General features: G+C 37.2%; 1 protein-coding gene across 1 annotated transcript in view; it reads left to right on the top strand.

Annotated features, from left to right (window-relative positions):
* The window catches only part of LOC111063337 (AF4/FMR2 family member lilli), a 49,913-nt gene that overhangs the window by 27,791 nt on the left and 9,266 nt on the right, over window positions 1-12,856 (top strand). Inside the window, exons 4-13 of the mRNA XM_039439265.1 lie at window positions 63-375; window positions 2,067-2,358; window positions 3,304-4,236; window positions 5,079-5,685; window positions 6,838-6,940; window positions 7,679-7,806; window positions 8,949-9,137; window positions 11,155-11,244; window positions 12,026-12,119; window positions 12,558-12,840. Coding sequence (XP_039295199.1) covers window positions 63-375; window positions 2,067-2,358; window positions 3,304-4,236; window positions 5,079-5,685; window positions 6,838-6,940; window positions 7,679-7,806; window positions 8,949-9,137; window positions 11,155-11,244; window positions 12,026-12,119; window positions 12,558-12,840 — 3,032 coding nt within the window. The remainder of the gene's footprint in view (window positions 1-62; window positions 376-2,066; window positions 2,359-3,303; window positions 4,237-5,078; window positions 5,686-6,837; window positions 6,941-7,678; window positions 7,807-8,948; window positions 9,138-11,154; window positions 11,245-12,025; window positions 12,120-12,557; window positions 12,841-12,856) is intronic.

Raw genomic sequence — 12,856 nt, 5'->3', positions numbered from 1 at the left:
CCTTATTGAAATACTTCATTAGAATTTTATTAAAATGTGATTGGTTTTGTGTACTTTTGCAGAGTGTCTCCAATGCTCGGCCCAATGTCACCGCCCCCAGTGCCGGTCGCCGCCCCCGCCAGCTCCAGTGAGGATGAGGGTGAAGACGATTCCGCCTCCGACACCGAATCAGACTCTGATTCGAGTTCGGCCGCCCCTGTCGCCCCGCCCACTGACCATGCCCCGTCCCCTGCTGCTGCCCCGCCTCCGGCGGCAGCTCCACCATCAGCTCACCCCGCCCCCGCCCCCGAGGCGCTGGAACCGCCCCGCAACGGATGGAGTCTCAAGAACTTTTTGCCGTCCACGTCGCCGCACCCCGACAAGAAGGGATCGCCGGTAGGTTGACCCTGGTCAAACTTGATCCAGGATTACACAATTTCTAGGGCCGGTTTCCGAGCTCAGGATTTGGCTGATTTCTAGACTTTGAACAGCTGGAGTCAGAAAATTTGCTTTTTGATACGGGGTGGAGTCGTAGTCATTGTCATAGTCACGTTTGAATTATTGAAAAACTAATATAGAAAAACTAAAAAATTGAACACAAAATAGAATAAAGAGAAAATAGTGTAAAGTTTCAGCTATTCTGTATTATTTAGGAATGTTTAATTTCGTCAAGTGAAACGTTTAAAATTGTAGAAATGAAAAAATAAAGATTGTCATAAAACTTCGACTTTGCCCCGTTTCGGAAAGCCAATTTTCTGACCCCAGCTGTTTAAAGTCTAGAACTTAGCTAAATCCCGAGCTCGGAAACCGGCTCTAAATCTAAATGTTTATCCAATATGATTTTTTTAGTGAATCGAGTTTATAATCTAATCGTCAATAATAATTTATCCAGGATTACATAAACTTTTCATCAATGTTGATAACTAGTTTACATTGTATACAATGCTCAGGAATTTAGATGATGATACTAATAGAGACAAACCTTTGGAAATTCAAATTCCTTCCTTAAATTAGATTTTTGTACAAGAAGAACCTATAAATTGAGCTCTTAAAACAGAACCTGACAACGTCCAATAGTAGGTACTCTATGTCTAATCAGGAATTTAGATGATGATACTAATAATCAAATTTGGAAATTTAAACTCCTTCCTTAAATTAGATATTTTACTAGAAGAACCTATAAATTGAGCTCTTAAAACAGAACTCGACAACGTCCAATAGTAGGTACTCTATGTGATAGGTCCAATTTGACTAATGTTAAAGAGAAACAGCTTTGACAGACAAGTAGGCAAGTAGTTACTAGTGAGCTCTTCAAGGTTGTTGATCTGAAGTATCTCTTCACATGTCCTTGGTCCGCTACGGCTGCTTGCTGCAAATGTAAATAAGAATTCAGAAACATCTCATACTTGAGCGCTTAATTTGCAATTCTATTGACAGTCCAATATTTACACGTTCAAAATACGGCTAATAACGTTCATGATATATGCAATTCAGATGACAGTTTAATAGTAACTTGTATCTTGACATATAGTGTTTCACTAAACTAGCAAATAAGTATGGAATAATTGATCCAATTCTTCTAATTGGGGGGTTGAGCAATATTTTTCTAATTTTAAAAACAACTCACAAATTATAAATCAAATACAGATATAAATAAAACACTTATTGACATGGGCTACTTTTAAATTAATAAAAAAAATAAATCTTATAGCACCCTTTATCTTTAAAAACTTAAAAATAGTTGAACAACTAGTTTCGGTGATATATTACACCATCTTCAGGTTTATTTTAAAGTTTTTAAAAAATAAAGGGTGCTATAAGATTTATTTTGTTTTATCAGATATAAATAATAATCATTTAGCAGGTTCATTAGTGAAAGGTTCAATTTGAATTTCGTATGTGGTATTTCGTATGTGACTAATGTACTCTTATATGAATAGATTTATAAAAATGTAAGTCCGCATTATCTTGCTTTCTTTCATTATTTATAAATGTCTGTAGCCAATATATATTATATTATATAGTGTGATCATAGTATGAATAAATAAATAAGTCTAATCTAATCTAAATTACTTTTTTGTGTTCAGGACGACGGCCGATCGAAGACCAACAAGTCGGATGACTCCTCGGACAACGACGGTTCGGAGGTGGTGTGTCTCGGATCGGGCACTGCCAAGAAGCAGGTGACGGCCACTATATCGGTGTCAGACTCGGACGGCGACAAAGTTGCTGCAGCGCCGCCGGCCGGCGACAAAGTGGGACCCACCCCAAAGTCGCAGCCGGTGACAAAGCGGCGTCGCAGCAAACGACGTCACTGGCAGCCCGCCAGCACGGCTTCGGGACATGTGAGCACCGATAGTGATGACGACCGTAGTACAGGTTAGTGTTGTCCCACTTACAAAACTAATAATAATTATTACTACCTAACCTTATTACAAACTAATTCAGACTATGTATTTCAAATTAAGATATAAAGCAGTTTCGGACGCATACCTGTTTTTTTTACCTGATTTTTTATGTATTTGAAGAGATAAATAAATAAACTTTCAAAACTGTTTGAATTTGAAGCATAGACGTTAATTTATAAAAACAATGCTAATAGTACAAATTATATACAGCCTCAGACCTGTAGTCTGATACTAGATTCAATTAATAAATCTTTGATTTTTTGACCAGTTGAAAATTCAGTTCAAAGTTTTCAATTATTTTTAAAGCAACAAATTAATTGAAAGCTTGGGGCGAACTACACATTAAATTATCAATTATTACGTTTACATTAACATCTATTAGTTATACTTTGAGCCTAATTCATCATGTTTTGTTCCCAGTACGAACCTGCTTTGAAATCTGTCTTTGACATTGTCGAAATTTGAATCGAAGTGATGATTTTTGTAAAATTGACTTGATTTATTCTTACATCATTAAAATCATTAAAATTATAGGGCGAGGAAAAACAAGTTGATCGTGTGCTACTCCTCCCACAAATATAAGGTTACACATAGTCCGAAATAGGTCAAGTTCTATCTGTTACAAAATGTTATTTATAATTAGAAACACACAAAATAAGATCTATAGTAAATAATTTATTCTATAATTCTATTTCAATTATAGGGCAAGGAAAAACAAGTTGACCTTGTGCTACTCGTCCCCCAAATATAAGGTTACACATAGTCCGAAATAGGTCAAGTTGTAGCTCTATCTTCTCAAAATGTTATTCAAAATTAGAAACACACAAAATAAGATCTGTAGTGAATAATTTGTTCTATAATTCTATCCAGATCCAGATCAAAATTCAAACAGATGTTGATGTATTTTTGTATGCAGAACGAGCGCCGGTTCGGAGGCCACCTATCTACACGCCACCGATGCCCATGGAGGATAGCGACTCGGACAAAGCACCCCCAGCCCCCCGATCTACCGCCAACCCTCCTCCCGTTCACAGCTCATTCGACGAGGATGATGATGACGATGACAGCTACAGCTTCTCAGTTGGGGGGACCAGGCGCCCCCCTCGTACCCCTCCCACCCCACCCCCACCGCGCTCCAACGCGCGATCACCTGGCAAAGCAGCCAAGGCGAAAAGGGGGGGAGGACCCAAGGTGCATGCCACCGCCAAGGTTGTTGCTGAGAAGGTGGTGAAAGATAAAGGGAAGAAGAGTAAGGTAGTGGAGAAGGAGGAGGTGGTAAAGAAGAAGAGGGGGAGACCTACGAAGGTGAAGCCACCCCAGACACCGTCAGAGTCTGAAGAGGAGGAGGTGGTGACCTCCCCTCCCAAGGTCAAGGCGAAGGAGAGAGTGAAGGCGCACCTCAGCTCAGGATCAGATGATGAATGGGGCAGGTCCAAGGTGCGCTCCCCCAGGAAACGAGGTCGCCTCACCGCCAACAAAACTCCCACCGAGTCACGGTCGTCGGACAGGTCAACGCCGAGGGACTCCTGGGAGGAGAAGCGTCCCTGCCGCCCTGCCAACCGCTCCCGGGTGCTGCCTGCCGCCTCCAGCAGCGAGGATGACGACGATGATGAGGATTACTGCTCGCTGCCCACCTCCTCGTCGCCCGTGAAGCCGGTCACCCGGGTGACGCCGGCCATCGCTGTGAAACGGCCTCCCCGTGACGTCAGTCCCTACGACAGTGATGGCAAGAAGGAAGAGAGTCCACCCAAACTGGACACTGAGGCTAACAACAAGAAGAAACGGGATACGCTGATGAGGCTGTTTTCCAGAAATACTGCCGAAGGTGGTGGCAAGGGTGGGGGCAAAGGTAATTATAATAATGTCTCTGGTCGAGGGTACAACACGACCAGAGGAGTTTATTCAAATTATAGACATGATTACAAAAAGCATATAAGCTACAATCATTTACTAAGTATTAATACAATTGGTTGATTATTTGCTGATCTAAGAAAATGTGGCCCACACTATATATGAATATGTGTCGGGATGCCATTAATTTTGCTATTGTTTAAGATTATATGCCAATAGTAAAAAATTCTAATAAAGATACATCTTGCGAGCTCATGAACTTCTAATACTCATGGGAAAAAAATCATTAAAATGAAGAAAATAAGAATGAAACAGTATGGAAAATTTTTCTTAGAACTAATTGTTCTCCATGATTGATTCTATTGGACAGGAGCCAGTTTTTTGTTTTCGATTTAAATGAATTGATTGGAACTGTTTCTTATCTTGTAATCTGAAAAAAAATCTAAAATTTGAAAATTTAAAGATTAATCAATTTTAAATTTAGAAATAAAACAATTCTTTATTGAATAATCAATTTTAAAATTAATTAAATTTGTTATTAATTTACAAAATCATACAGACAAACATTTGATGGATTTCAGGACATTCTACCCATAATAACTAACTTTTCATATTCAATGGTAGCTGTAGGAAAAATTTAATGTGAAATACATTCGCAAAGTTCCTTTGCTGCACTCAAGAAACCATTCCACACTCGCCTACGGCTCGTGCGTAAACGTTTCTTTCGGAGCAGCAAAGTGTCACTTTGCGCACTAGTTGTACAAATAACTATTTTCATCATGTCTATTGATAGTAGCTGCCTGAGTTGGATGAATTTTTAAATTAATTTTCTGATTTCAGGTGGTGGCAAAGGAGGTGGGAAGGGTGGGGGTAAAGGTGGGAAGTGTGGCGGGAAAGGAGGATCGAAGACACCGGGAGTGACTAGTGAATCTCCAGTTGTGGATGATGGTGAAAGGACATCGACGACGCCATTTAGTGGTAGTGCTGAAGAACCCCGCGTCCCCCCGATCTCCCCCCACAGCCCGTCACCCCGTCTGGCCCCCCCAGCACCCCCTGCCAAGCCGTCTCCCTCCCGGGGTCGACCTCTCTCCATCATGTGTCGCCTGGACCTCTCCGCCCTGGGCGGTCTCTCTGCTCTCGAACGCATCCTCAACAAGTGTTCCTCGGAAGACGTCCGCACCCGCACCGAGTTGGCAGACACCAGGCAAGAAGGGGGCGGCACCACTTCCAAGAAGGACAGGGGTCGGCCTCAGGAGGTCAAATCATCCGCTTCCTCCTCGTCTTCTTCGTCCTCGTTGAAGGACAAGGGACGCCGGAAGTCTCCGGTGCCCGTGGCGGCCGTAGCGCCCCTACCCAACAAGCAGCACAAGGCGCCCTATGACGTCATGCGACTGATGGCGCCTGTCACACCCCAACCAAAACCTGAACTTGATGTTACCACTACAAGGTTAGTCAACATTTCAACAATAGCTTCATATTGAGTCATTCATTAGAGTTTAATATTTAAGTTTTTCAAATTCAAATTCATTTATTACATGAAATAAATACACAGTTGAAATACATCACACTTGATACAATTTAAAATGAATCAACATGTAAAGTTATAAGTTGTAGTCAATCACACTTGAACAAAATAAGTATTGTATACAATGTGAACATAGGCCTAATAATCATATCATACTTGACTAGATCACTGCGATCCTTTCAATTTAAATCAAATCAATTTATTTTCCATTTTTTACAATACATACAGAGCATGAAATTACCATAGTTACTGAAATAATTACCATATAACTAAAAAATCACAATCTTACCCTCAAGAACATTACAAAAAATCAATTTATATGGAAAATAATCCCAAAGGTTACAAAAACCTGTTTGGGCGGAAAAAAACTACTTAGAATAAAAAAGAAGTGTTACAGTTAACAAAGCAAATTAAGAAAGAGTAAAAAAGGTAAAAAGACAAGAAAAAAGGAAAGAGAACTTAAAACTTGATAATAGTTATTATTTTGATAATTATCAGTTTCTAAACTCTATAATAATAAAAATATTATTTTAATAAAAGCCAGTTTTGAACTTTATTTTCAATAATCTCGAGGCACTAGTATATTATCTCTTCAAGGCAATAGTTAAGTACATCATTAAGCCGTTGGTCAATTAAATCTAAGAGAGTCAGCCTATTTTCTATCGCCTCAACACAGTTATTAGTAGTTTTCATCTCTAAAAATTGTGGTGGATAATAATTTTCTAATAATAGAGGCCTGATGATAGAATTTATGTTTTAGTGTTTTTCATGGGAGTGCCTCAGATATGCCAGATTTCAGATGATAAACACAAATAACGAAATGTTGACATACTCGCACTTTTGAGATGTCGCACAAATGAATGACACTCCTTGCTAAGCTAATAAGGATATTTTCCTTGAGTTCAGAAGAAGCTTTCTAAAGTTTGAATACTACACTAGGTTAATTGATCTTTCTCTGAAATTGGGGAACAGCTTGGAAACGTGTATGGAATTATCAAAACTCGAAAGAATTGTTGTAATTGGTGAGTGATTGTAGTTTGTATTGGATTGACATTGAGTGTTTCCTTCCCATAGTGTTCCAAAGAGAGAACGAAGAGGAAGCACCAGCTCCAATAGTTCTCCAGAGAGAATAAAGAAGCCTATGAAACGAAGAAGAGGAGAGAATAGGCATAATAGAGTGAGTACTTGCAGCTCTTCAAAATTTCCATTCTCACTGTTCAAATTTTCTCCAGTTCTAAAAATTCGACTGAGTCACTGTCAATATTGTAGAACCGTTCCATAATGGAATAAAAACACACATATGTTGTAAAATTCTAAACAGTTTTATTCGGTACACGACCATGGTTTCGTGACCACTCTGGTCACATTTTCAACTGTCAGTCAGCCATGGTCCTGTACCAAATAAAACTGTAGAATCTGATATTATATGTGTGTTTTTATTTCATTCTCTAGTTTTATTTAGTTTTCGCTAGTCTTAATTTTGTATTTACTAGTACTTTACTAGTCTTTATTTGTAACACTCCAATTCCAAATGATCTTTCATCATTGCAATAATTAGTGATGCATTGATTTATTGTTTTTTTCCAATAAGTGATTCAATTATTCCTGAAAGGTGAAAAGATACACATTACTGTTACATATTTTTGCATAATTTAGACGTACACTGAAGAATTTCACCTCCTCATAAGATTATCGTTTAGTTTACATATACTTCATATTAATTTTCTCAATATTTGTACCTATATTACTTTATACTTGATTCATCAAATTTGATCTTTTAATTGAAATAAACTATTGAAAACTTATTTTATATGGTTTGTTCTTTTTTCAATAGTTGAGTGTTATGAACTTTGAATTTGTGTTGATGATTGATAATGTTTTTGGTGATTTTTATAAATCTATTTTGTGTTTTTAGGGAGGAGATCTGTCAAATGTTTCTCAAACGAATCATGAGCGGGAGACTCAGCAGCGGGCACCCCCTCCTCCACAATATGGATTCTCCTACTACCCCTCGCAGAATGATATCTGCGATCAGGATAGCAAGTGAGTACAATTTATTAACTCCATCAATTTATTGAACACTATTTTGTTCCAATCTAGACCTCGTCAAATTTGAAATATAGCCAGTTCTAATAAACATACTAATACATACCATACGTACTAATATGTTACTGTTTTTTTTCTTTAGGGCTACTTGTAATATAAATAGAAATCTCAGTACCCTAATAAATTATTTTTTATCACAACATGTTTCGGACATTGAAATGGCATGAAAGTCCGAAAGATGTTGTGATAAAAAATCTTTAAAAAGGGTACTGAGACTTGTATTTCTATTTATAATCTCTTACTGTTTATGAAATGTTCTCTTCATTTATTCTTACAATAATTTTTCCATCATTGAAATGATAGGGAAAGGAAAAATAAGCTAACGTTGTGCTATTACTGTCCCAAATTTCTACACTTCTGAATTTAAATTTAACTTGTAACTTTTGATAACTTCTCATGGAAAGAAGCCGGGAGATAGTCTGAAAGTGTGCAAAGGGGCTTCAAGATTGCGCTCAAGTTGAATGGTAGAAGGGAATCGAAGCTCTCAACTCCGGCTAGAAAATAAATATGTTCATCATTATCTCATTAATCTTTCTAATGCAATTGTTTGTGATTTAAATTCAAATTTATTTTCTCAAAAAACATATACATTCATACATTCATAATAATATAATATTATAACATCTAGAAATAATACAAGAAAAATACTATTAAAATATGTAAAAATACTCCCAAAACTGCAGTATATTTTTATGTCCATCTATGTTAAGGAGTAGCCTACAAGGTAAAACCTGTGTGTAGACCAAGTTGCAGAATATATGAGCAAAAAACGACAGAACTTTTGGAAGCTACAACAAATAATTATAAAGATTTATAACAAATGACTCATCAACTAAAACACTAAAATGGATAATTTAGAATAAACGTTTGAGCATGATTTCTCTTGATACAATTCCGTATAAGAATGTTCACGCTTATCAATTATACAGTTTTCATCATTACCTACATATTCATAGCTTGAGAATGCACTGTGGAAAAAAGAAAAATATTTGTATTATTTTATAAAATGGCAAATAAATTGAATTGAATCGAACTACCTGAACCAAGCGATGTTTCTAATTGAATTGATTGTGTTTCAGAAGCAACTACCTGAACCAAGCGAAACGACTGAAGCATTTGGCTGACAACGAGCGGGATGAGTTCTCTCAGGGCCTCAAGTACCTGGAGGCGGTGCTCTACTTCCTGCTCACTGGCAAGTCGCTCGAACAGGAACCAGAGACCCAGAGGGCCGCCTTCCACATGTACAAGGAAACGCAGGAGATTGTCAGGTTAGTGCCTTCACCCATCTACCGACAAAAGTCCGCTTAATATAACGTGTAGTACCATATAGGAAAGATAGCATAAAATAGTTATTTGTGCAACTAGTGCGCAAAGTGACAGTTTGCTGCACCGAAAGAAACGTTTACGCCCGAGCCGTAGGCGAGGGCGGAATGGTTTCTTGAGTGCAGCAGAGGAACTTTGCGCACGTATTTCACATTAAGTTTTTCCTACAGTTACCATTGAATATGAAAAGTGGGTAATTATGGGTAAAATTGCCTGAAATGCATCAAATGTTTTTCTGTGTAATTTTATTATGATAAAAACCTTAATTTATTGTTAAATTGAATAAAAATGTTGTCCTTGGTTATAATATCTACTTAATAATTTGCGCGTTGTGCTTCGTTGCACCTCTGCTCACTATAGCAGCCCAGTCACTGTTACCAACTTCATTTTGATTTTGCTGCACTGTTCCTCCATATAACCTACTAAGTATTTTGCGTTGCCATGTTGCAAATCTGGAGTGCAGAAAAATTTTTCCCGCACTAGAGCGGAAAAGTGATTCTTTGCGTTCTGTAATCAGTGCAGCAATGGCCACTTTTCAACGTAACTGTAGGAAAAGATAATTCCATGGTATAGGACATTTATGTTCAATCAAATTTGGGGCAGTTGAATTTCACTGTTAACTCGAGCTGATAGTCCTAGTAATTATTTTTTGTGAAACTATGTGACGCTGGTAGTCTCTCATACTGTGCCGTTATTACACTCTAACCCGGCTCGGCCAAAACAGTAATAATAGACAGTAGTCGGCTAGGAATTTGGAACATAAACGACCTATACCATGAAATATTTTCTTATGCTATATTTCCTATATGGTAGTAGTTTTTCCCATGATGTATACAACATTTTCATGTTTCAATATATTTTGTTCCAACTTCCCATCATGGTGATACATTGCTCCAAACAGCTTTCTTAAACTTTACCTATAACAAAAGACAAACGATTACAGCTGCATTCGCACACAACAGTGACATCGAACAATGAAAATATGATTCCCATAATTATTATTATTAAACGAGAATCCTAATTATATGCTGTAATTCACCCCGAAGACTTCTGCTACTGCAAAAATTAATTCATTAGCATTTGAATAATTGTAATATCTCAGTAATTTCCATCTGATTCCCATAAGTTCTAACCATCATTCATACTAAGTTCTAATATTGATAATATTAGTGTCATTCATAATCACTCGACCGTGCTGAATGGGAATAGACCAATTATTATAACTCGTGGGAATTATTGACCGAGCGAAGTGAGGTCTAAGATTCAAGTCTACGGTTTGGCATTTCTCTTAATGCTCAAATGTTTATATGTTGCGCATTTATGGCGAAACGCGGTAATAGATTTTCATAAAATTTGACAGGTATGTTCCTTTTTTAATTGCGCGTAGACGTATATACAAGGTTTTTGGAAATTTTGAATTTCAAGGATAATATAAAAGGAAAAAGGAGCCACCTTCATACGCCAATATTAGAGTAAAAATCAGACTATAGAATTATTCATCATAAATCAGCTGACAAGTGATTATACAGATGTGTGGAGAAGCCAGTCTATTGCTGTATTTCCATAAGGTATATAGTTTCAATCAGGTACTTGTGGATGAGAATACTGCGTGAGGTCTACTGTTCACAGAACTACTAGTATTTTTACTGTTGTGTGCGAATGCAGCTCAAAGCTCACATATTTTGTCGGAAACATTCATTTTAGCACATTTTTCCTGACTCTAAAATAGTATTCAAATTGAACTGAAATTGAGATCATTTGTTACATTTGATATAATAATTCTCATTTTACTTCTATTGATATAATATTTTGATGTTTTTTGACTTGAAAAATGAGTTATTGAACATTACTACTGCTTTATATTTTGATTTTCACTAGAATAAATTTTAAATCGAATCAGACTTGAAATTTTCTGAATAAAACAAAAGTTCGTGTTATTAATGCATTTTTTTAAATTTTCAGATACATATCATCAAAGTTTGTACCAATGAGGACTCAAGTAATCAACTTCAACTCGCAAACTGATCTGCACATAAAACTCGCAATTCTTAGGTAAGTTCCTATCATAATTTGAATTTGAATCATACTTTTCTTCATCTAAGGTGTTCTCTTCATTAAATTTGTTGAATCAGTAGTCTGTTTAAACTAGGATTGTAACAACATAAGTGATAATATTTTTTATTCAATAAATAAATTCAATTAAATAGTAGTTTAATTACTAATTATAATTCAATTATTATATTAGTTTAAACAACACTTTCATAATAAGTGTATTTAACGCATTAGTTAGATGTAGAGTTAAGAAACAACTTGAGCGAGCGAACGCGTGTCTTGAACAACTCACGAGTGCCTTAAAGACCTGCTATGAAACTGTTGTATATAAAATATTTTATTTGCAATCTCAAAATTCAAATTCTTAATTTATAGCAAAAAAAAAACAAACAATAATTCACTCATACACATACATACACGAGCAAAAATAAAAATAAAATGTTCATAAAACAATTACACATACATGTATATACATGAGGGAAGAAAAACTAGTTATAAAATTTCTAGGCACCACCAGTAAAAAGATAACTCTTTGCCCGCTGGTGAGAGTAAAAGCAAAGTATCTTATTGCTGACTTGTAATAATATTCAAAAAACACATTATAATATTTCCTTGTGAGCCAAGATCAGCGTCAAAATGTTATGGTGCATATGACCCTTAGAAACTGCTAACTACTTGTATGGGAACTTTGAGGACAGTAAACAGTAGATGATTCTTGTATCCCTTTTTGTTGATTCTTGTAAGTAGATTTTTATTGAATGTTGACTTTGTGCTGTTTCAGTCTGAGGTGTCAGTCCCTGCTCTATTTGAAACTTCACACCATGAAGCAGTTGGAGGCCAAGATTGCACAGCGGACTATCGACGAATACCTCAAGGTGAGCTTCATTATTTCGGTCTCTATTAATTAATTATTGACGAATAAATTCACAACAAATGTTAAAGGGGATCATAAATGTTGAGAGAATCAGAACAAAAATTCATTCTCAAAAATCTGGTGTGGCACACTCACACAACTTTCCTTGCCGTTATGAAAATTGATCACCTGACGCTAGTGTTCATGCGCATCTCAAGTCTACTATTCAAAGATCTGAGCCAGCTGGTGACAGGACAATAACGCTGGAGACACACGATGTGTGCTATCTCTTCATAGTGAATCATTTAATAGAATCAACAGTTGCCAACAGTTTGCAATTGAATAATCACATTTTCTCGAATTTCGAGCGTATTTTCAATTTTAGGTGAAAATGTTATAGTATACTTCAGTTATAGTTATAGAGTTTCGCAAAACTAACCACTGTTTTGTGTTTTGGCAGGCTAACCCCACCTCACGATTGGAGGGGGCAGGGGGAGGACAAGCTACGCCCTCGCAGCCGATGTCGCCGACCCCCTCTCCGGCCGGCAGTGTCGGATCGCAGTCGTCCGGATACAGTAGCGGGAACGGTGCGGGACAGCAACCCCCGCATCCAATTATGACCTCTATTCCGGTCACCGTTCACTCGGCCATGAGCGACCTCTACTTCAACTATGTCTGGCTCTCTTCCGCCTTCGACCTCAGGGATCAGGCAAACCAGCTCATCGCTAAAGGAAATCATCTAGGTAATTATTACATCAG

The sequence above is a fragment of the Nilaparvata lugens genome, chromosome 12 (assembly GCF_014356525.2).
Source record: "Nilaparvata lugens isolate BPH chromosome 12, ASM1435652v1, whole genome shotgun sequence".
NCBI classification, from domain to species: Eukaryota; Metazoa; Arthropoda; class Insecta; order Hemiptera; family Delphacidae; genus Nilaparvata; species Nilaparvata lugens.
Note: the sequence above shows the minus strand (reverse complement) of the source record. Positions and strands in the feature narration are given on the sequence as shown.